This window comes from Manis pentadactyla, chromosome 14, assembly GCF_030020395.1.
Source record: "Manis pentadactyla isolate mManPen7 chromosome 14, mManPen7.hap1, whole genome shotgun sequence".
Taxonomy (NCBI): Eukaryota; Metazoa; Chordata; class Mammalia; order Pholidota; family Manidae; genus Manis; species Manis pentadactyla.
Window position 1 is genome coordinate 24,020,818 of NC_080032.1, and position 24,816 is coordinate 24,045,633.

Sequence of the window (24,816 nt, forward strand, 5' to 3'; positions counted from 1 at the left end):
GAGGGGGGAGGGGTATGCATTAATTCATAATATTCTCTTCAGATATTCTATTCAAATCTGTAATGTTCTGTTCAAACTTGAGCTTCTTCATTAAAAAAAGAAAGACTTTTTCCTTGTCCTGTTCAGATACTTTTTTTTTTTGGTATCATTAATGTACAATTACTTGAACAACATTATGGTTACTAGACTCCCCCTATTATCAAGTCCCCACCACATACCCCATTACAGTCACTGTCCATCAGTGTAGTCAGATGCTATAGAATCATTACTTGTCTTCTCTGTATATACTGCCTTTCCCATGTCCCCTCCCCTGCTACATATGTCTGCTAATCGTAATGCCCCTTTTCCCCCCTTGTCCCTCCCTTCCCACCCATCCTCCCCAGTCCCTTTCCCTTTGGTAACTGTTAGTCCATTCTTGGGTTCTGTGAGTCTGCTGCTATTTTGTTGTTCAGATACTTTTTTAAGTAGAAGCATATTGGTGCTGTGTGTTTGATACTGTTCTAAGATGTCTGTTTTTGTTTGATTGTATTATGATACACAGTGAGCTGGTTGCCATCCAGCACTCCCACTGTTTGGGTTCTTCAGAATCTGCCCTAAGAGATGATGAGAAGCTGGTAGAGACAGAGTCCTCTTCTGATAAAAAGAACTCACCTAAGATTTTGTTTATGAACAAAGAAGCCGCTCTGCCCAGTGAAAAGGTTTGTACATCACTTAGAAATACCCCACTTGTTCAATAAGACCTCTCCCCAACATACTTGTAATCTTTCTGTAGCACTATTATTAGCATGCTTAGTTTTGGCCATTGTTCAGTTTTTTTTTAGTTATAGGACTTTAAATATATTATTTAACCAAAGTCAAAGCTACTCACTTTCTGTTTTCTTTTAATATCCTTCAGATTTAAGCAAGATGTCCCTCAGGCCCTCCAAGTGATTGATACTAATCAGTCAACCTATTTTTAATTAATAAATATTTTAAATATACAAAAAAAGACTATACAACAAGCAGTTGTGCACCTACACTCAGCTGTAACATGTTTATATTTTTCCGTAGTTGTTTTATTTTTCTTGTTAAAAAAATAAAGTGTTACAGATAAAAGTGTAAGGGGGGCATGCCTTTCTTTCCACAGCCATTCCCCCCATTGGTTGACCACTGTGCTAAGTGGTTTCCATGCTGGTTTTTATACTCATACCTTATAAATGTATATACTTAAACATTACATAATGTTTTGTGTGTGTTTAAAATGTACATAAGTGGTAAAGTACTGTCTTCAATGTGATTTTTTTCAACCTTGTTAATATTTTGTGACCTTTAACCATGCTGACACTTCCAGACCTAGTCTCTTCATTTTGATTGTTGATTGATGTGTAATACATTGATTGCATAAACCGCATTTTGTCCACACCCCTACTGACGGGCAACAAGGTTGTTTCTACATTGTCATCACTGTGGATGAGCCAGTCTCTTCATCATCAGTAGGGTCTTCATTGCAGCTCTTCAAAAAGAAAAAAAGTTCAAATAAACCTAATTACTTTGGGTATTGTTTTGGAAAGATACCAGGCTTTGAACTGGTCTGGGTTCAAATCCCCATTTTGCTTTTTCTTAGCTTAGTGACCCATTTGCTTTCTTTGAGCCTCAGTTGCTTCATTTGCAAATGTGTAATAATAATATCACAGTTGCTTGGTGTAAATGAGATACCAAATATAGTGTAAATATAGGGTCTGGCCCCTAATGGGTATTTGATGAATGTTCATTTTGTTAGAAATTGACCATACCAAATGATGACTGGAATCTGGAGCTACTGGAGCTTTTCATTCACTAATGATGGGGATATAACTGGTACGGCCACTTTGAAACACTTTAGTAGTTTCTTAAAAAGTTAAAGATACACCTACCACATGACCCAGCTATTGTACTCCTAGAGAAATGGAAACATATGTCCACACAAAGATTAGTACCTAAACATTCAAGCAGCTTTATATGTACTAGGTAGAGGGATTAAAGATGGCGGTGTGAAAGGAGAGACAGAGGCTTCCTCCTAAAACTGGATACAATTAGAAAATATAGTTGGTGCAACTAATCCTGAGAGAGCAACAGGAAAGAGGACGGCGTCAGACTGCACACACCTGGAGAAAAGAGCAGACCTCAGCGAACGGGGTAATGTACCAGAGCTGTGGCTCCACGGGACCCAAGCCCCTCCCCCACCCCAGCTCACCAGCAGGAGGAAGAGAAACGGAGCAGGGAGGGAGTGGAAGGCTTGGGACTGCTGAATACCTAGCTCCGTAGATCTGCTCTGGGAGCACAAACCTACATTTCATGGTGCTTTCATGAGACTCGCATGACTACCTGGTTGGAAAGTTAATACAGGCAGAGTTCCTGGGGAGACTGGGATTCTGGCTGCTGGTGGAGAGCAGGGATCCATATCCTGCTGCTCTGGGACAAAAACTTATACCTGTGTGCCCGGCCCACTGGCTCAGGCAGTGGAGACAGGCACAGCAGCCGGGAGGCGGGGAACAGCTCTTTCCTCCCCCCAGGCACCAATACTGCTCCCCTGCGACCCCCGACATTGCTTCAGGGGCTGAGCAGCTCCAGAATAGAGCTTCTGGACACTAGAGGGCGCCATATACAAACATGAAACACCAAAGGAACCTTGTCCAGAGTAAAATTATTAATACAACTCCCAAGAAAGATTTTAAATGATATGGACCTCGTGACTATTCCTGAAAAGGAGTTCAAAATAAAAATCATCAACATTCTAATGGAGATACGGAAAGACATCAAGAACTCAGGAGTGAATTCAGGTCGGAGATCCAATCGTGGAAGAGCACAATGGAGGGTATTAAAAGTAGGTTGGATACGGTGGAGGAGACAATAAATGAAATAGAAACTAGAGAAGAGGAATACAAAGAAGCTGAGGCACAGAAAGAAAAAAGGATCTCTAAGAATGAAAGAATATTGAGAGAACTGTGTGACCAATCCAAGTGGAACAATATTCGCATTATAGGGATACCAGAAGAAGAAGAGAGAGAAAGGGATAGAAAGTGTCTTTGAGGAGGTAGTTGCTGAAAACTTCCCCAACTTGGGGAAGGAGATAGTCTCTCTGGCCGTGGAGATCCACAGATCCCCCAATATAAGGGACCCAAGGAAGACAACACCAAGACACATAGTAATTAAAATGGGAAAGATCAAGGATAAGGACAGACTGTTAAAAGCAGCCAGAGACAGAAATAAGATCACATACAAAGGAAAGCCCATCAGGCTAACATCAGACTTCTCAGCAGAAACCTTACAGGCCAGAAGGGAGTGGCATGATGTATTTAATGCAATGAAGCAGAAGGGCCTGGAACCAAGATTACTTTATCCAGTGAGATTATCATTTGAATTTGAAGGAGGGATTAAACCATTTCCAGATAAGCAAAAGCTGAGAGAATTTACCTCCCACAAACCATCTCTACAGTCTATTTTGGAGGGACTGCTATAGATGGAAGTGTTCCTAAGGTTGAATTGCTGTCACCAGAGGTAATAAAACCACAGTAAAGAAAGTAGAACTGCTAATTACGAAGCAAATGCAAAATTAAATTAACTATCCTCAAAGTCAATCAAGGGATAGACAAAAAGTACAGAATTTGATACCTAATATATAAAGAATGAAGGAGGAAGAAAAAGGAGGAGAAATAAAAAGAACCTTTAGGTTGTGTTTGTAATATCATACTAAGTGAGTTGTTAGACTCTTAGATAGTAAGGAAAGTAACCTGGAACCTTTGGTATATATACTAGGTAAAACTGGTAATAGCCCAAGTATGCATCAGTAGGTGAACAGACAAGCTGTGGCACATCCATACAGTAGAGCATTTCTCAGTGGTAAAAAAGAATAGACTATTTATACACACCCAACATGGGTGAATTTCAAGACAATTATGCTGAGTAAAAGAAGCCACACAGACAACAGTATTAATATGTTTCTATAAAATTCTAGAAAATGCAAACTAATCTCTAGTGACAGAAAGCAGATGAAAAGTTGTTAGGAAATGGGGAGGAGGGACTCACAGAGGCAGGAATTCCAAAGGGCGTAGGTGGTGAAGGTGTGAGAGTATATTTGTGATGAAAATATGTTCATTGTGGGGATGGTTTCCTGGGTATGTACATACGTCAGAACTCATTAGATTGCACAGTTTAGATGGACACTTAATTGTATGTCAGTTGTACCTCAAAGCTATTACTTTTAAATTTTAATTTCTTTTAAAGTTACAAATATGGGGGGAGATATTAGCTATTGCCTTTTTAGCTCTTGAAAGACCCTTGTTTTTTAGCTCTTGAAAGACCTCCAATGTTTGCCCCTTTTTTGTCTGAGGCAGTATATGACATTGCATGCCTATGTTGTCCATGAGTATATATGTATGTGTGTGTATAATCTGTACATATACACAGATATATTAGCAGATATTTGTTAAACATCTTCTAGGTCCAGGTCAGTTGTGATCCTTGTTCATGGAAAATTAGGAATTAAATTTTCTTAATGAAAAAACTCAGTCTAGGTGCTTTCGAGAGCAGTTGGCATGTTAAAAATTCAGATCCCAAAGTTGAAAATCAGCCAAGGACAAAGAAGGCACATTTCCACATATTTGTCTAAGTTTACAAGCCTTTAGTGTTAAAGCTGCATTTTGCGAGTATTTTGACATGCTAAAATTATGGCCTTGGCAAGTTGATCTAGGAGAGCTAAACAATGCCTAGTATTCTCTTATCACACAGATGTTAATGAGTTTCAGTAAGTTTGTTTAAGTTAAATTATTTAGCCATGCAAGTAGGTTCTAAGAAAGAAAGGGAATTTGGTTATTCTGGCATTTAATATCCTGCTTTTGCCTTTGTGGGTAAAATTGTAGTATTTCCAGAATATCTTGCCTGGCTTTAGTGCATCTGCATATTAACAGGTGTTCCTAAGGGGTGCAGAAAAGTAATTTATCTCCATATCAGTGGGTAATTACCTGGGCAAACGAGGGCTTATCTGAACCTGAGAGGTTGCAGGGAGGTCTTGCTTGCTTCTGCCTGAGCAGAAAGAAGACGGCCCTGGACCGCAGTTTGTAAGCAATAAATGGGTTTTAAACTTTATTTCTCTTTTTTTTTTTTTTTATTTTTTTATTAATAATTATTTTTTATTGAAGGGTAGTTGACATACAGTATTACATTACATGAGTTTCAAGTGTACAACACAGTGGTAGAACATTTATATACATAATTCTAGGTTCCAGCTATCACCCTACCAGGCTGTTACAATATCTTGACTATATTCCTTATGCTATACATTACATCCCGGTTACTAATTTATTTTACCATTGGAAGTCTGTCCTTCTTTTTTTTTTTTTTGTGAGGGCATCTCTCATATTTATTGATCAAATGGTTGTTAACGACAATAAAATTCTGTATAGGGGAGTCAATGATCAATGCACAATCATTATTCCACCCCAAGCCTAATTTTTGTCAGTCTCCAATCTTCTGAGGCATAACAAACAAGTTTTTACATGTAGAACAAATTCTTACATAATGAATAAGTTACATAGTGAACATTACAAGGGCAGTCATCACATAAAACTTTCGGTTTTGCTCATGCATTATGAACTATAAACAGTCAGTTCAAATATGAATACTCATTTGGTTTTTATACTTGATTTATATGTGGATACCACATTTCTCTCTTTATTATTATTATTTTTAATAAAATGCTGAAGTGGTAGGTAGATACAAGATAAAGGTAGAAAACATAGTTTAGTGTTGTAAGAGAGCACATGTAGATGATCAGGTGTGTGCCTGTAGACTATGTGTTAATCCAAGCTAGACCAGGGCAATAAAACATCCACGTATGCAGAAGATTTCCTCAGAACGGGGGGGTGAGGTTCTAAGCCTCACCTCTGTTGATTCCCAATTTCTCACCTGATGGCCCCCCTGCGACTGTGCCTGTCTTAGGTTGTTCCTCCCTTGAGGAATCTTACCCGTCTCTGGCTAACCAGTCATCTTCCGGGGCCATACAGGGAAATGTGAGGTTGGTAAGTGAGAGAGAAGCCTTATTGTTTGAAAAAGTTAGCTTTTTACTTCTTTGCATATTTATGCCCTGTGGCTTCTATGCCCAGCATTTGTCTTGAGGTATCTTTACCACTTGGAAGAATTATGATACTCGGTAAATTTGATATGAGGCACGAATTCTATTTAAGGGTTGTAATTAGGAAGGAAGAAGAAAACCTATAGAAGTAGCAGGCGGAAGAAAACATGGGAAGATTGATTATTTCTTTGATATATCTTCTTGTAGAGTAACTTCAGCATGTATAGGTTTTAAGCTACTACTTAAATTGCACACACACATTAACATAATAGGAGTATAGTTACATAACCAAAGCATATCTGTAATTACTAGCCATCTGCAGTGAAACCAAGAAAACCAGTTAGGCACCTTAGGCATTTGTGAAAACTTATCTATGATATGGTGGATATTGTCCAAATGACCTTGAACAGTCTGAGAGAAATCAGACAAATTAAAACAACCCATTCCTGGGGACTGTTCACATGCCATATGTTCTTTTAACAATAAATAGTTTGTAGTTGTAAGACTTTGGAGCGCTACAATTTGCACTTCTCCAAATTCTTGGTTGAGTTCCAACAGTATAGATCCAGTCCAATTTTGTTGTTTTACTGTATGCCCAGGCCAGCTTAGATATCTCCTTCCTCATTCCCATGGCAAGTCCAGGAACTGGTGGGATGAGTGCATCTACAGCTGTAGCAGTGCGTGGATCTTTGTTGGGGTTTTTTGATGATCATCTTCTGGCATGAGTCTTCCAGAGAGTGCAGATGTTGGAAGTTCTTTTTCATATTGTATCTTAGTTCATTTTCGGGGTAGCCCAATTAGGCTTTGATCCTCTGTATAAACACAAACAGACCCTTTGCCCACACTTTTATATGCCCTTTATACCCTTGTGTAGAACTCGTTGGAGGTTACCACACAGGAACTGCCCTTTTTTTTTTTTTTTTCTATCACTAATCTACACTTACATGACGAATATTATGTTTACTAGGCTCTCCCCTGTACCAGGTCTCCCCTATAAACCCCTTTACAGTCACTGTCCATCAGCATAGCAAAATGTTGTAGAATCACTACTTGCCTTCTCTGTGTTGTACAGCCCTCCCTTTTCTCCTACCCCCCCATGCATGTTAATCTTAATACCCCCCTACTTCTCCCCCCCTTATCCCTCTCTACCCACCCATCCTCCCCAGTCCCTTTCCCTTTGGTACCTGTTAGTCCATTCTTGAGTTCTGTGATTCTGCTGCTGTTTTGTTCCTTCAGTTTTTCCTTTGTTCTTATATTCCACAGATAAGTGAAATCATTTGGTATTTCTCTTTCTCCGCTTGGCTTGTTTCACTGAGCATAATACCCTCCAGCTCCATCCATGTTGCTGCAAATGATTGGATTTGCCCTTTTCTTATAGCTGAGTAGTATTCCATTGTGTATATGTACCACATCTTCTTTATCCATTCATCTATTGATGGACATTTAGGTTGCTTCCAATTCTTGGCTATTGTAAATAGTGCTGCAATAAACATAGGGGTGCATCTGTCTTTCTCAAACTTGATTGCTGCGTTCTTAGGGTAAATTCCTAGGAGTGGAATTCCTGGGTCAAATGGTAAGTCTGTTTTGAGCATTTTGATGTACCTCCATACTGCTTTCCACAATGGTTGAACTAACTTACATTCCCACCAGCAGTGTAGGAGGGTTCCCCTTTCTCCACAGCCTCGCCAACATTTGTTGTTGTTTGTCTTTTGGATGGCAGCCATCCTTACTGGTGTGAGGTGATACCTCATTGTAGTTTTAATTTGCATTTCTCTGATAATTAGCGATGTGGAGCATCTTTTCATGTGTCTGTTGGCCATCTGTATTTCTTTTTTGGAGAACTGTCTGTTCAGTTCCTCTGCCCATTTTTTAATTGGGTTATTTGTTTTTTGTTTGTTGAGGCGTGAGAGCTCCTTATATATTCTGGACGTCAAGCCTTTATCGGATGTGTCATTTTCAAATATATTCTCCCATACTGTAGGGATCCTTCTTGTTCTATTGATGGTGTCTTTTGCTGTACAGAAGCTTTTCAGCTTAATATAGTCCCACTTACTCATTTTTGCTGTTGTTTTCCTTGCCCAGGGAGATATGTTCAAGAAGAGGTCACTCATGTTTATGTCTAAGAGGTTTTCGCCTATGTTTTCTTCCAAGAGTTTAATGGTTTCATGGCTTACATTCAGGTCTTTGATCCATTTTGAGTTTACTTTTGTATATGGGGTTAGACAATGGTCCAGTTTCATTCTCCTACATGTAGCTGTCCAGTTTTGCCAGCACCACCTGTTGAAGAGACTGTCATTTCGCCATTGTATGTCCATGGCTCCTTTATCAAATATTAATTGACCATATATGTCTGGGTTAATGTCTGGATTCTCTAGTCTGTTCCATTGGTCTGTGGCTCTGCTCTTGTGCCAGTACCAAATTTTCTTGATTACTATGGCTTTATAATAGAGCTTGAAGTTGGGGAGTGAGATCCCCCCTACTTTATTCTTCTTTCTCAGGATTGCTTTGGCTATTCGGGGTCTTTGGTGTTTCCATATGGATTTTTGAACTATTTGTTCCAGTTCATTGAAGAATGTTGCTGGTAGTTTCATAGGGATTGCATCAAATCTGTATATTGCTTTGGGCAGGATGGCCATTTTGACGATATTAATTCTTCCTAGCCACGAGCATGGGATGAGTTTCCATCTGTTAGTGTCCCCTTTAATTTCTCTTAAGAGTGACGTGTAGTTTTCAGAGTATAAGTCTTTCACTTCTTTGGTTAGGTTTATTCCTAGGTATTTTATTTTTTTTGATGCAATTGTGAATGGAGTTGTTTTCCTGATTTCTCTTTCTGTTGGTTCATTGTTAGTGTATAGGAAAGCCACAGATTTCTGTGTGTTGATTTTGTATCCTGCAACTTTGCTGTATTCCGATATCAGTTCTAGTAGTTTTGGGGTGGAGTCTTTAGGGTTTTTTATGTACAGTATCATGTCATCTGCAAATAGTGACAGTTTAACTTCTTCTTTACCAATCTGGATTCCTTGTATTTCTTTATTTTGTCTGATTGCCGTGGCTAGGACCTCCAGTACTATGTTAAATAACAGTGGAGAGAGTGGGCATCCCTGTCTAGTTCCCGATCTCAGAGGAAATGCTTTCAGCTTCTCGCTGTTCAATATAATGTTGGCTGTGGGTTTATCATAGATGGCCTTTATTATGTTGAGGTACTTGCCCTCTATTCCCATTTTGCTGAGAGTTTTTAACATGAATGGATGTTGAACTTTGTCAAATGCTTTTTCAGCATCTATGGAGATGATCACGTGGTTTTTGTCTTTCTTTTTGTTGATGTGGTGGATGATGTTGATGGACTTTCGAATGTTGTACCATCCTTGCATCCCTGGAATGAATCCCACTTGGTCATGGTGTATGATCCTTTTGATGTATTTTTGAATTCGGTTTGCTAATATTTTGTTGAGTATTTTTGCATCTACGTTCATCAGGGATATTGGTCTGTAGTTTTCTTTTTTGGTGGGGTCTTTGCCTGGTTTTGGTATTAGGGTGATGTTAGCTTCATAGAATGAGTTTGGGAGTATCCCCTCCTCCTCTATTTTTTGGAAAACTTTAAGGAGAATGGGTATTATGTCTTCCCTGTATGTCTGATAAAATTCCGAGGTAAATCCATCTGGCCCGGGGGTTTTGTTCTTTGGTAGTTTTTTGATTACCTCTTCAATTTCGTTGCTGGTAATTGGTCTGTTTAGATTTTCTGTTTCTTCCTGGGTCAATCTTGGAAGGTTATATTTTTCTAGGAAGTTGTCCATTTCTCCTAGGTTTCCCAGCTTGTTAGCATATAGGTTTTCATAGTATTCTCCAATAATTCTTTGCATTTCCGTGGGGTCCGTCGTGATTTTTCCTTTCTCGTTTCTGATACTGTTGATTTGTGTTGATTCTCTTTTCTTCTTAATAAGTCTGGCTAGAGGCTTATCTATTTTGTTTATTTTCTCGAAGAACCAGCTCTTGGTTTCATTGATTTTTGCTATTGTTTTATTCTTCTCAATTTTATTTATTTCTTCTCTGATCTTTATTATGTCCCTCCTTCTGCTTACCTTAGGCCTCATCTGTTCTTCTTTTTCCAATTTCGATAATTGTGACATTAGACCATTCATTTGGGATTGCTCTTCCTTTTTTAAATATGCTTGGATTGCTATATACTTTCCTCTTAAGACTGCTTTTGCTGTGTCCCACAGAAGTTGGGGCTTAGTGTTGTTGTTGTCATTTGTTTCCATATATTGCTGGATCTCCATTTTGATTTGGTCATTGATCCATTGATCATTTAGGAGCGTGTTGTTAAGCCTCCATGTGTTTGTGAGCCTCTTTGCTTTCTTTGTACAGTTTATTTCTAGTTTTATGCCTTTGTGGTCTGAAAAGTTGGTTGGTAGGATTTCAATCTTTTGGAATTTTCTGAGGCTCTTTTTGTGGCCTAGTATGTGGTCTATTCTGGAGAATGTTCCATGTGCACTTGAGAAGAATGTATATCCCGCTGCTTTTGGATGTAGAGTTCTATAGATGTCTATTAGGTCCATCTGCTCTACTGTGTTGTTCAGTGCTTCCGTGTCCTTACTTATTTTCTGCCCAGTGGATCTATCCTTTGGGGTGAGTGGTGTGTTGAAGTCTCCTAGAATGAATGCATTGCAGTCTATATCCCCCTTTAGTTCTGTTAGTATTTGTTTCACATATGCTGGTGCTCCTGTGTTGGGTGCATATATATTTAGAATGGTTATATCCTCTTGTTTGACTGAGCCCTTTATCATTATGTAGTGTCCTTCTTTATCTCTTGTTACTTTCTTTGTTTTGAAGTCTATTTTTTCTGATATTAGTACTGCAACCCCTGCTTTCTTCTCACTGTTGTTTGCTTGAAATATGTTTTTCCATCCCTTGACTTTTAGTCTGTACCTGTCTTTGGGTTTGAGGTGAGTTTCTTGTAAGCAGCATATAGATGGGTCTTGCTTTTTTATCCATTCTGTTACTCTGTGTCTTTTGATTGGTGCATTCAACCCATTAACATTTAGGGTGACTATTGAAAGATATGTACTTATTGCCATTGCAGGCTTTAAATTCGTGGTTACCAAAGGTTCAAGGTTAGCCTCTTTAGTATCTTACTGCCTAACTTAGCTCGCTTATTGAGCTGTTATATACACTGTCTGGAGATTCTTTTCTTCTCTCCCTTCTTGTTCCTCCTCCTCGATTCTTCATATGTTGGGTGTTTTGTGCTGTGCTCTTTCTAGGAGTGCTCCCATCTAGAGCAGTCCCTGTAAGATGTTCTGTAGAGGTGGTTTGTGGAAAGCAAATTCCCTCAGCTTTTGTTTGTCTGGGAATTGTTTAATCCCACCGTCATATTTGAATGATAGTCGTGCTGGATACAGTATCCTTGGTTCAAGGCCCTTCTGTTTCATTGTATTAAATATATCATGCCATTCTCTTCTGGCCTGTAGGGTTTCTGTTGAGAAATCTGACGTTAGCCTTATGGGTTTCCCTTTATAGGTGACCTTTTTCTCTCTAGCTGCCTTTAACACTCTTTCCTTGTCCTTGATCTTTGCCATTTTAATTATTATGTGTCTTGGTGTTGCCCTTCTTGGATCCTTTCTGTTGGGGGTTCTGTGTATTTCCGTGGTCTCTTTGATTACTTCCTCCCCCAGTGTGGGGAAGTTTTCAGCAATTATTTCTTCTAAGATACTTTCCATCTCTTTTCCTCTCTCTTCTTCTTCTGGGACCCCTATAATACGGATATTGCTCCTTTTAGATTGGTCACACAGTTCTCTTAATATTGTTTCATTCCTGGAGATCCTTTTGTCTCTCTCTATGTCAGCTTCTATGCGTTCCTGTTCTCTGATTTCAATTCCATCAATGGCCTCTTGCATTCTATCCATTCTGCTTATAAACCCTTCCAGAGTTTGTTTCATTTCTGCGATCTCCTTTCTGGCATCTGTGATCTCTTTCCGGACTTCATCCCATTTTTCTTGCGTATTTCTCTGCATCTCTGTCAGCATGTTTATGATTCTTATTTTGAATTCTTTGTCAGGAAGACTGGTTAGGTCTGTCTCCTTCTCTTGTGTTGTCTCTGTGATCTTTGTCTGCCTGTAGCTTTGCCTTTTCATGGTGATAGGAATAGTCTGCAGAACTGGGACGAGTGACGGCTGGAAGAACTTCCTTTCTTGTTGGTTTGTGGCCCTCCTCTCCTGGGAGAACAGCGGCCTCTAGTGGCTTGTGCTGCGCAGCTGCGTGCAGACAGGGTTCCTGCTTCCTGCCCGGCTGCTATGGAGTTAATCTCCGCTGTTGCTGTGGGCGTGGCCTAGCTCGGGCAGCTACTCCAAAATGGTGGAGTCGCGTTGGAGCAGGAGCTGCTGGGAGGCTATTTATCTCCGTAAGGGGCCTCCCTGCTCCCTGCAGCCCAGGGGTTAGGGTGCCCAGAGATCCCGGATTCCCTACCTCTGGATTAAGTGACCCGCCCTGCCCCTTTAAGACTTCCAAAAAGCACCCGCCAAAACAAAACAACGACCACAAAAAAAAACAAGAAAAAAAAATTTTTTTAATTAAAAAAAAAAAATTTTTTTAATTAAAAAAAAAAAGGTGGTCGTTCGTTTTTCTTTATTCTCCGGTGCCAGCCTCAGGCCTCTGCTCACCGGTCTTTCTGCCCTGTTTCCCTAATATTGGGGTCCCTGTCCCTTTAAGACTTCCAAAAAGCGCTCGCCAAAACAAAGCAGCAAAAAAGCAAAAAAAAAAAAAAAATGGTCGCGCGCTTTTCTTATGTCCTCTGTCGCCCAGCCTCCAGTGCCTGCTCACTGTTCTTGCTGCCCTGTTTTCCCAGTATCGGGGGCCCTGCACTCTGGCCCGGATGGCTGGGGCTGGGTGTTCGGCAGCCCTGGGCTCCGTCTCCCTCCCGCTCTGCCTGCTCTTCTCCCGCTGGTAGCTGGGGGGAGGGGCGCTCGGCTCCCGCGGGGCCGGGGCTTGTATCTTACCCCCTTCGCGAGGCGCTGGGTTCTCTCAGGTGTGGATGTGGTCTGGATATTGTCCTGTGTCCTCTGGTCTTTATTCTAGGAAGGGTTGTCTTTGTTATATTTTCATAGATATATGTTGTTTTTGGAGGAGATTTCCGCTGCTCTACTCACGCCGCCATCTTCCGCCCCCTCACTTTATTTCTCTTTTTGACTGATTTCTTCTGTTTTAGAGGTATTTTGCCCCAGGATTTCTTCTCTCCAGAGTTACAGCCTTGTAATACCTAAAGTCAAAGAAATATTAAGGGATAGTTAATACTTGTGTTTGTAACATTGTATTTATAAACAAACATTTAAAAATACTTCTTGATTTCACGAACGCTTAATTTTGTGTTACCTTCCCAGGATGATTTTTCTCCCACAAGCAAGCTTCAGCGTTTGCTGGCAGAGTCTCGTCAGATGGTTACAGATTTGGAGCTGAGTACCCTGCTCCCCATCAGCTCTGACAGCTTCAACAGCAGTGCCAAAAACGTATGTGGTTACTTTGCTTTTGACCCCAAATGTAGTATCTGAGTATTCCACTGACTGCTCGTATGCAGATGTCACTGGTCGAGGAGCCCTTGCTGTTAGAAAGAAAGCTTCCTTATATCTCTGAGAGAAGGAGGTAGCATACTGGCTCGAAGAGGAGGAAAAAACCATACTCAAATACTCCACCCGAACTTCCTCTTTCTAATTACCCAGCCATGTGAATATAATTCTTGGGGATTTTTAAAAACAGTTTATTATAGAAATTTTTTAATAGGCACAGAAGTAGAATACTATAATCATGTACTTTCAGAAACCATTAACTTTGTGCCATTTTTATCTTCCACCATCCATACACGTTTCTTTCTGAAGCATTTTTTTAAAAATCCTAGACATCATATAATTTCACTCATAAGTACTTCATTGTATGTCTCTAACACATAAGGACTTTAAAAAAACAACCATAACGTCACACCCAAGTAAATTAAAAATAATTCCTTAAAATCATCTAATGACTATACCATGTTAAGTTTTCCCATTAATCTCAAAAATGTCTTTTTCACTCTGTTCAAATCAGTAGCCAACCAAAGTCCATACTTTGCATTTGGGTGTATCCCTTAAAGTCTCTCTTAATCATTATCATTTCCTCTTCTTCTCTGCCTCCCTCTACCTTCCTCCTCCTTCCTTCCTCTTCTTCTTTCTTCTTCTTCATTTTTTAATGCCTTCATTTAATTTATTTGTGGAGAAAACATTGGGTCATTTGTCCTATGGAATTGCATATATTCTGAATCTTGCCGACTATCCTCCATGTTAACACATTCCTCTGTCCCCCATAATTCCTACAAACAGGTAGTTAGATCCATTGACTTGATTAGACTTGGAGCAGTTTGGGGTCTTGTTTATTTTGGCACAGCTACTTCATTAGCCATGCTGTCTGCTCCCTTTTCCATCAGATCAACAGGACTCTCTCTCTAGTTCTGCTTGTAGATGTTAAGCTTGATTGGCATTCAGGAGTTTGACAGCCTGAGCTTTTATATCATAAAGTTCCCTTAAAGTTCACTTAAAGATTTTACCATTCCTTGATTATTATTATTTAGATCTACTATTTATTAGGAATTGAAAAATCATAATTTTCTTAATCTTTCATTCCCTCAGGGAGTGTTTTACATGTTAATTTTAACTGTTTTCTGTACATAGTAACTTTTCAAAAGCCTATAGATTTTTTAGCCTTTACATAAATAGTGGAAATACCACTGAACTTGAAATCAGATACTTGGACCCCAGTTTTCTAATTTGTAAAATAAGAGCTTGGAACTGATGCTTTAAGCTAAGATTCCAGGCATATTACTTGGATGTGCTGAGTACATAAAGATACGGGAAAGCCATTGAGCTGAACTTTTTTTGTATCCCTGACAAAGAAATAAAATTAAAAAGGTCTGCAAGAACACTGAAATAATCTTCTTCTAAAATCAACTTACTGAGATATAATTTACACCCAATAAGATAGGCATTATATTAAAATGAATAATGCTATGTGCATAATCTGTAATGAAGTATCGATGACTAATTCAGTACATTTAGATAAATCTATATGCAGCCATGTGACCAACATCCCAGTCAAGACAGAACATTTCCATCACCCCAGAAAGTTCATGCTCTTTGGAGCGAATCCCTCCTTACCCCAACTCTGGGCAACTACTGATACATTTTTATGTCTAGAGAATAGCTTTGCCTATTGCAGAACTTCATGTAAATGCAGTCATATCGTAAGTACTCTTTATTTAGCTTTCAGTAGAATTATTGAAATTCAACCATATAGCAGTAATGAAGCTTATTTACATAGGGGCAGAGGTGTTTTTTTTAAGTATTGGCAAGGTTTTTTTAAACAACTTTATTGAGATAGACATAACATAAAGTTCTCCCATGTAAAGTGTATAATTCAGTGGTTATAGTATATTTACAAAGTTGTATGGCAATCCCTATAACCCACTTAGGAACATTTTCATTGTCCCAAAAGAAACCCTGTACCCCTTATGGCCACCCCACCCCCACTCCTCATAGCCCCTGGCCACCATTTACCTCCTTTCTGTCTCTGGATTTGTTAGGCAGATATTTTTAATCAGTTTGTTGACTAGAATTCAGGATGCATAAACATTGATGGGAATAAAAATTAAATGGAAGTTTATTTTAATTAACCTTTCATTGAAATCTGGAACTTCCTTCAATTATGAACATAGGAAACAAGCCATAGTGGTACATAATACCTGTAACTCTGTCACTAGTAGAGATCACAGATAGTTTCATATCACTTTATGGTCATTGTAGATACCTTGAGGTAATAATTTTTACATAGCACTAACTCATAGAATATTAAGCCTGCTGCTAGATCTTATTTAATACATTAATAAAAATTTATATATTATTATATCATAGCCTTGTTTAATATTTTGATAACCATGGTAACTTCTGCTGTAATACAACACACAGGTTCCTAAAAATCACCCCACAGTGTAAAATTGCACAAAAACCACACAGCTTACAGGAAAAATGGGGTTAGGAGTGTAACACAAAAACCTTGTTAGAGATGCTTTTTTTTTTTTAATGGATAGGGACGTCATCAAAATGGTAGGGCAGTTTTATACATGTTAAATGGTTAAGAAATACTTTTGCAGTGAGTATGGCACTTTGTAAGTCCAGGGAAAGGAAATCCCGGGCAAAATAATGTCTAAAAACTGAAATCAGTCAAAAGAGGAGAAATAAAGTTTAAAATACGTTTATTGCTTACAAACTGCAGTCCGGGACTGTTTCTCTCTTTCCTGCTCCAGCAGAAGCAAAAATGGCCCTCCCCCTTACCTCTCAGGCACACATAAGCCCTCCATTGCCCAGGTAATTACCCATTCATATGGAAATGAACTTTCCACCCCTGAGGAATGATGCAAATGCACTAAAGCCATAGGTCTTTCCACCTTTGAATGCCTATTGATATGCAGATGTACTAAGGGGAGGTGAGGTATTCTGGAAATATTACAATTTTACCCACACAATTCTTGAAAAAGATCTGAAGTTTCAATAAATACATGGGCTGCAGAGAGGAGGAACAATGCATAGAAAACCCAGGAATAGACTAAAAAAGTGCAAAAGCTGTTTGGTGAAAACTTGGTTTAAGATAATTTTTGAGCTAGAAAGACCCAAAAGAGCTATTCTGTCCTCAACCATCCATTTTACAGAAGAGGAAGTGTAATCTCTTGCTTAACATCCTACAGCTAGAATCAGACAGTCATTTTTGGAAAAAATATTGGCCCCAGATATATTTTCTGGTGGAGAAGAACAATCCCAAATGAACAGTCTAAACTCACAATTAATGAAACTAGAAAAAGATGAGGCCCAAAGTCAGTAGAAGGAGGGACATAATAAAGAACAGAGCAGAAATAAATAAAACTGAGAAGAATGAAACAATAGAATCGATGAAACCAGGAGCTGGTTTTTCAAGAAAATAAACAAGATAGATAAACCCGTAGCCAGACCTGTCAAGAAAAAAAGGGACTGTACACACATAAACAGAATCAGAAATGAGAAAGGAAAAATCAATACAGATACCACAGAAATACAAAGAATTATTAGAGAATATTATGAAAAATTATATGCTAACAAACTGGATAACCTAGAAGAAACGGACAACTTTCTAGAAAAATACAACCTTCCAAGACTGACCCAGGAAGAAACAGAAACTCTGAACAGACTGATTACCAGCAATGAAATTGAATTGGTAATCAAAAACCTACCCAAGAACAAAACACCTGGACCAGATGGTTTCACTGCTGAATTTTATCAAACATTTAGAAAAGACCTAATACCCATCCTACTTAGAAAGTTTTCCAAAAAATAGAAGAGAAGGGAATACTCCCAAACTCATTCTATGAGGCCATCATCACTCTAATACCAAAACCAGGCAAAGACCCCACACACAAAAAAATTACAGACCAATATCGCTGATGACCGTAGATGCAAAAATTCTCAACAAAATATTAGCAAGCTGAATTAAAAAATACATCAAAAAGATCATCCATCATGATCAAGTAGGATTTATTCCAGGGATGTAAGGATGGTACAATATTTGAAAATCCATCAACATCATCCACCACATCAACAAAAAGAAGGACAAAAACCACATGATCATCTCCATAGATGCAGAAAAAGCATTTGACAAAATTCAACATCCATTCATGATAAAAACTCTCAATAAAATGGGTATAGAGGGCAAGTACCTGAACATAACAAAGGCCATATATGACAAACCCACAACCAACATCATACTTAACAGGGAAAGCTAAAAGCTTTTCCTCTAAGATCGGGAACAAAATAAGAACACACACTCTCCCCACTTTTTTTCAACATAGTACTGGAGGTCCTAGCCACAGCAATCAGACAAAACAAAGAAGACATCCAGATTTGTAAGGAAGAAGTTAAACTGTGACTGTTTTCAGATGACATGTTATTGTACATAAAAAACCCTAAAGAATCCACCCCAAAACTACTAGAACTAGTAACTGAACTCAGTAAATTTGCAGGATACAAAATTAATACACAGAAGTCTGTTGCATTCCTATATACTAACAATAAACTAGCAGAAAGAGAAATCAGGAAAACAACTCCATTTACAATCGCATCAAAAACAATAAAATACCTAGGAATAAACCTAATCAAGGAGGTAGAAGATCTATTCTGTGAAAACTATAAGACACGAGAGAAAGAAGACACCAATAAATGGAAATAAATCCCATGCTCATGGATAGGAAGAATTAATAATATTGTCAAAATGGCCATCCTGCTTAAAGCAATCTACAGATTCAGTGCAATCCCTATCAAAATACCAACAGCATTCTTCAACAAACTAGAACAAATAGTTCTAAAATTCATATGGAACCACAAAAGACCCTGAGTAGCCAAAGCAATCCTGAGAAGGAAGAATAAAGCTGGAGATAATGCTCCCCAACTTCAAGCTCTACTACAAAGGCACAGTAATCAAGATAATTTGGTACTGGCACAGGAACAGATCCATAGATCAATGGAACAGAATAGAGAGCCCAGATATAAAGCCAAACATATATAGCCAATTAATATACGATAAAGGAGCCATATGATATACAATGAGGAAATGACAGCCTCTTCAACAAATGGTGATGGTAAAACTGGATGGCTACATGTAAGAGAATGAAACTGGATTATTGTCTAACTCCATACACAAAAATAAACTTGAAACGGATCAAAGACTTGAATGTAAGTCATGAAACAATAAAACTCTTAGAAGAAAACATAGGCAAAAATCTCTTAAATATAAACATGAGAAATTTTCACCTGAACACATCTCCTCGGGTAAGGGAAACGAGCAAAAATGAGCACATGGACTACATCAGTCTAAAAAGTTTCTGTACAGCAAAGGAGTCCATCAGCAAAACAAAAAGGCATCCTACAGTTGGGAGAATATATTCATAAACAACATATCCAACAAGGGGTTAACATCCAAAATATATAAAGAACTCACCTCAACACCCAAAAAGCAAATAGCCCAATTTAAAAAATGGGCAGAGGATCTGAACAGACACTTCTCCAAAGAAGAAATTCAGATGGCCAACAGGCACATGAAAAGATGCTCCACATTGCTAATTATCAGGGAAATGCAAATTAAAACCACATTGAGATATCACCTCATACCAGTTAGGAAGGCCAAAATCCAAAAGACAAGGAACAACAAATGCTGGTGAGGATGTGGAGAAAGGGGAACCCTCCTACACTGCTGGTGGGAATGTAAACTAGTTCAACCATCGTGGAAAACAATATGGAGGTTCCTCAAAAAACTCAAAATAGAGATACTATTTGATCCAATCATTCCACTCCGAGGAATTTACCCAAAGAAAACAAGATCCCAGATTCAAAAAGACATATGTACCCCTATGTTTATCGCAGACTATTTACAATAGCCAAGATATGGAAGCAACCTAAGTGTCCATCAGTAGATGAATGGATAAAGAGGTGGTACATATACACAATGGAATATTATTCGCCATAAGAACAAAAATCCTACCATTTGTAAGAACATGGATGGACCTAGAAGGTATTATACTCAGTGAAATAAGCCAGGTGGAGAAAAACAAGTACCAAACGATTTCCCTTATTTGTGGAGTATAACAACGAAGCAAAACTGAAGGAACAAAACAGCAGCAGAATCACAGACTGCAAGAAGGGACTAACGTTTACCAAATGGAAGGGGGTGGGGAGAGGGGGCAGGGAGGGAGAAGAGGATTAAGGGGCATTATGATTAGCACACATAATATAGGGACGTCTCATGGAAGTCAGTATAGCACAGAGAAGACAAGTAGTGACTCTAGCATCTTACTATGCTGATAGTGACTGCAATGGGGTGTGGGGGGGGACTTGATAATATGGGTGAATGTAATAATCACAGTGTTGCTCATGTGAAGCCTTCATAATATTGTATATCAATGATACCTTAATAAAAAGAAAAAAAATTTTTTCTGGTGGATTAACTGATTCTGGAGACGTTGGGAAAAAATTTCAATTTTAACAGAAATCTACTTGGGAACATGCTTTACAGAGTCCTCCCCTCTGGCCCTCTGAACTGGGTATAACTAGTTAGAGAAAAGGCAAATCATTTTGTAAGAAGTTCTTAATTTTTGCAAAAAGGAAGCAGGGTAAAGTTCTGAGTGGCCTGTCTGCTTCATGGGGGTTTTGCCCTCTGTTGCTAATGACAGGGGCCTTATTTCAGAGCCTTTCCCTGAAACCGGCACTCTTGTACATTGCTGGGGGAGCAAAGAGTGCTTCACTCCTGGCAGGGAACTTGGCAGTGTTTCCTAAAAATTGCAGAACTGATCCTTTAACACAGCCTTGTCACTTTTGGAGTCTCTCCTGAAGATATCTATGGGTATATAAAATGACATGGACAAGTTTTTCATTGCAGCATTGCTTTATAATAGCAAAAGTTAAGAAACAACCCAAGTGTTCAGCAAAAAGCCGCAACAAAGGTGGTATGTCCACACAGTGGGATATCTTTTAGCCATAAAATCGAATGAGGAAGATCTTGGAGTTGAAAGTATTTTGGGGATACATTAAGTGAAAAGAAGCCAGCTGCTGGAAGATTCATATGGTATTCTGCATATGGACCAAAGGATTTGGGAATAAGAATATATGTTATTTTTATTTTCAAACCATGCCAATGTATAACTATAAAAAAAACCCCAATAATTTAAGAACAGAGAAAAAAGAAAGTAAAACATATCACCTCCCCCACACACTTGCTGGAGGTGTGGGAATGGGGAGGGTCTCAGGCTGAAGGTAAATTTGGAGTTTTTTGACCTATACATGGGCCTAGACATCTTATTGCTAGTTTGAGATCATTAGTCCTATCTTGCGGGGTTCTTAACGTTTTTGTGGCATGCTGTTAAAGCCAACAGATCCCTTTTAGAATAATGTTTTTAAGTGAAAAAAATACATCAGATGATCAAATAGGAAGTCTGTTTGAGTAGATCGGAAGCAGCATGACTAAAAGCACAGAGGTCTGGAAGCACCAAGAATAATCCTAGTGTTGGGGGAGTGTTGTGTATTTTCCTGTCCTTGTCCCCGCCACAACAAAGAGTTGAAGGGCAGAGATACAGTAGTGAAGCAGAGTAAAAGTTTTATTTAAAGATACTTAGAGAAAAAGTGCAGCAGGCAACCTCAGAGAGGAGAGGTGCCCTGAAAGGTTGGAGAGAGTTTGAAGTTAAAAGTTTACTCACTCAGAAAGTGCGGGTGACCTCAGAGAGAGGAGTGCCCCGAAAGGTTGGGGGTTCCCTCTTTTAAGGATTCTTCAGGAATGTGACTAAGGGCTAGGGGTGCAGACTTATTAAGTGGTCTCTGAATATTTAGAATTAACACAAGGAACTTCCTGCTCTGATTTCTCCCTGGGATACCTGTGTTCTTGGTCTGGAATCATATCGAACAAGACTGCCTGCCCAGCCTCCAAGATGGGCTGAGTTATTGTCTGTTTGCTAAAGAGTAAGTTAAGAATTTTACTTCTTAACTTCTTCGGTATTAAAATATAGTCTTTAAGATGGAATTCTTCCTGCCTTTTACTATGTTGTTTACGGCTGGGCATGCATGCTGAATTAGTTGCCTAGGTTGCCAACTACTTGATCAGGGCCAAAGGAGAAAAAAAACACAGCATATAGGTAGTCAAAAAAATAAGCTGGGCCTGCATGATTAACACAAAGACATGAGCTATGCTGAGATACCCTCCTTTATCTGGGGATATTCAAACATTCCAGGCCAAGTTGCTCCTGGCTTTTTGAGCTTTAATTGATTAACTCTGGGTCTTTTTACTGGATTTCCCTGGCCTTTTTCTCTTTCCTGCCCAACACTAGCACAGCAGCAAGAGGCTAGGCAAGTCTTCTTACCAGGAACTCCAAGGTAAAGTTCACCACCTGAGTTTACTGGTGTCTTTCTAGGTATCATCCTCTCCCCCTTTTTCTTCTTTTTTCTTAATATTTCCCAAACACCTAACAATGTTAACTAAGCACCTAGGAGGCACTTATATTTAACTATAGCTGTTGATTATTATTGATCATTGTCTTCATTAAGGGCTCACAACACAGTCTCTATTAAGGCTGACAAAGAGCCAGTTATACCTGGGCATTTGCTGATTGCCAGAGTTCAGCCATAACACATAATGGCAAAACAAACAACATTTCTACTACATGTTTAGAGACGGGGCGCCACATGTGAATAGGAAATCAATATATCTTTTTGTTGAATGGATGAATGGTAGTTCTATGAAATTACTTAATTGTGTTTCAGTAATTCCATAAGGTCTTTTAAAGACTTTCTGCTGTGCTTGTGTATTAAGTGTTTTCTAATTTTTCTATCCTGGATACTAATTTGAGAGTTGTTTTGTAGAATTTACAAGTCTCAGAAGAGTCAGCTCAAAAAAATACTTGTTTCAGTAATTGAAGAAAAACAAAAGTCAAGTTTATTATTCATTGTGATCATGGGTAAGTCACCTTTCCTTATCTCCCCTTATATTTCAATTGATATTTAATAAGTAACTTGAAAACATTGATAATGTAGAGTTAAGGCCATGCATTTGTTTGTCCTGTAATCCTTTTTCTTTTGTTTGACCTATTCATACCTTCTAAATTTAACCAGAGTAAGATGTGAATTAACTTGTAAGAGAAATGCAGATCAACAAGTTCTTGTTCTTAATACCTAGAATTTTAAAAGAAAGTGAATATATGTAGCTTTCAAAATCAAGATCTAAATTAACATTTCTGTCTACAAAGAAGTCTTTTCATGGGGTTTCAAGTTTTGTAAAAAGGTTTATTGACCTGCTAAGCACTTTGTTGATTTGTGTTTCCTTCTATCAAACCTGCATTTCATATGTAGTTTCTTCAAAATCTGATGTTTGGTAAGTTAAAAGAATCATTTCAGATGTTTTCAGTGTAAGCAGAAGAGCATTTTAAAGATTCTGTGAAAGCGGTAAGCTTAAGTAACCTCTCTCTTCCTCCCCCTCTCCTGCTCTCTTTCTCTCTGCTGTGTTTTTACATTTATATTTTTCATGACCTTATGTTAATGAAAATCAAGATGTATTATTAATTTTTTTAGAAACTGGTAGCTTATACTATTCAATGCTTATTATAGACTTTAATTTAAACTGTGTTTTCTTCCTGCAGAAGCCAATTTCTCATCTATGTGGAAGGCAGGAAGCAGACATCAATACCTAATACTTAACCTTGAAAACAAAAAGAGGACTGTAATCCTTTGTGAGCAACATTTAATACCAAAGGGAAGCAGAAACTGAGAGTTAATTTTTAAACATCTATATTTTGTTTGTTTTTAAAAGTTAACCATTTCATGTGTAAGAAATCAGACCTTACTGTGTATTATATATATACAGACTTGGAATTATACTAAAAGAGAAAAAGACTTCTCTGTAAAGATGCAGGCTATCATTAATACTAGAGAAGCTCTTTAAAAGTGTGAACATCAAATAGAGAACCCTTGCATATAAAATGCTATTTTCATTTTCTTATTTTTTAAAGCTGTGCATACATTTAAATTATAACCAAGAGTTTATCAGAGTTAGCTCCAAATACATGAGAAATACTATTCTTTTGAGGTTTTACTTTGGTTTTTGCTGTGTGAAATAAACATAAAATGGTATGCTATAAAAAATTTTTAACTGGAAAGTACTCCTTGGCTACTGACAATTGAGGTCCCTCTGTCCCAGAGCTGAGCAGAGTCCCATCTTGTCTGGGTCTGTAATAGTCGCATCTACTTACACAAACAAAAGCTTTATGGAATATCAAGTTTTATGTGCATTTTTTATCATTAAAGACTAAAACACTTCCATTTTAATTTGTAACTTAATTTTTTAAAGAATATACTATTGTGCCTCTGTCCCTTCTAAGAGAATTAATCAGCCTTAGTAAATAAAAATTATTTTTAATAATAAAGAAAAATAATATTCTTTGGTTTCTTTTTATTATACAGAAGTAAAATAAGGACAGTTAGTTGCTTAAAACGAAACCTGGCAAGTTAATTTCTTCAGGAATGGAAATGCATTTTTTTTAAGTATTGCAGATATCAAAGTTCAATTGTGCTGTATAAATGCCCCTTTGTTAAAAGGTTTCAGTGCTACTTCAGAGATGATTTTCATGAGTGGAGGAGCCACCCCATTTAGCCTTTTTAATTAGGGTGCTGACAAGAGAAATGGGGTGGGGTCTGGTTCTGATCTCTATAAATGCTTGCTTTCTCCCTCAGGCTAAGTTGGTTGGGACAGAGCAAGTCTGAGAAAGGTACAGCTGACTCTGAGCTATCGCTTCCAAGTTGGAAACAAAACATCCCTGGAGAGGCTGACTTCCAATCTGAAACAAAATAATACATTTTCTCTTTCTCTTTATGATAAGTTCTCAGCTACGTGTCACCTTGCTTAGTGAAAAAAAACACTGATTAAGTTCTAGATAGGAAAACTTCTGGGAACTAAAAAAATATTTTGTGGTTAAATCTGCTTTAGCTCATAGGATTATAGTATCTATAGCACCTGTTCTTATCCCACCACATTATTGTGAATCACAGTACATATAATTAAAAGGTGGGAATTTTTTTATTACCAAATTATCTATCTCAGCCTAAGTTATTTAAATATGTGAGCAACTTGTTAAAGAGAGGTATTCCATTGAAATAGTTGTA

At 38.3% G+C, this 24,816-nt stretch overlaps 1 protein-coding gene across 7 annotated transcripts in view; it reads left to right on the forward strand.

Moving 5' to 3' along the window:
• CCDC62 (coiled-coil domain containing 62) overlaps positions 1-24,094 on the forward strand; it is a 48,895-nt gene extending 24,801 nt beyond the window's left edge. For 6 of the 7 annotated variants that reach the window (XM_057492428.1, XM_036922048.2, XM_036922049.2 and 3 more), the window contains exons 10-13: positions 542-698; positions 13,459-13,584; positions 22,525-22,619; positions 23,298-24,094. In XM_057492428.1, the coding sequence (XP_057348411.1) occupies positions 542-698; positions 13,459-13,584; positions 22,525-22,578 (337 nt within the window). In that variant the 3' untranslated portion in view covers positions 22,579-22,619; positions 23,298-24,094. The remainder of the gene's footprint in view (positions 1-541; positions 699-13,458; positions 13,585-22,524; positions 22,620-23,297) is intronic. The other variant, XM_036922052.2, reaches the window with a different exon arrangement.
• The last annotated feature ends 722 nt before the right edge of the window (positions 24,095-24,816 follow it).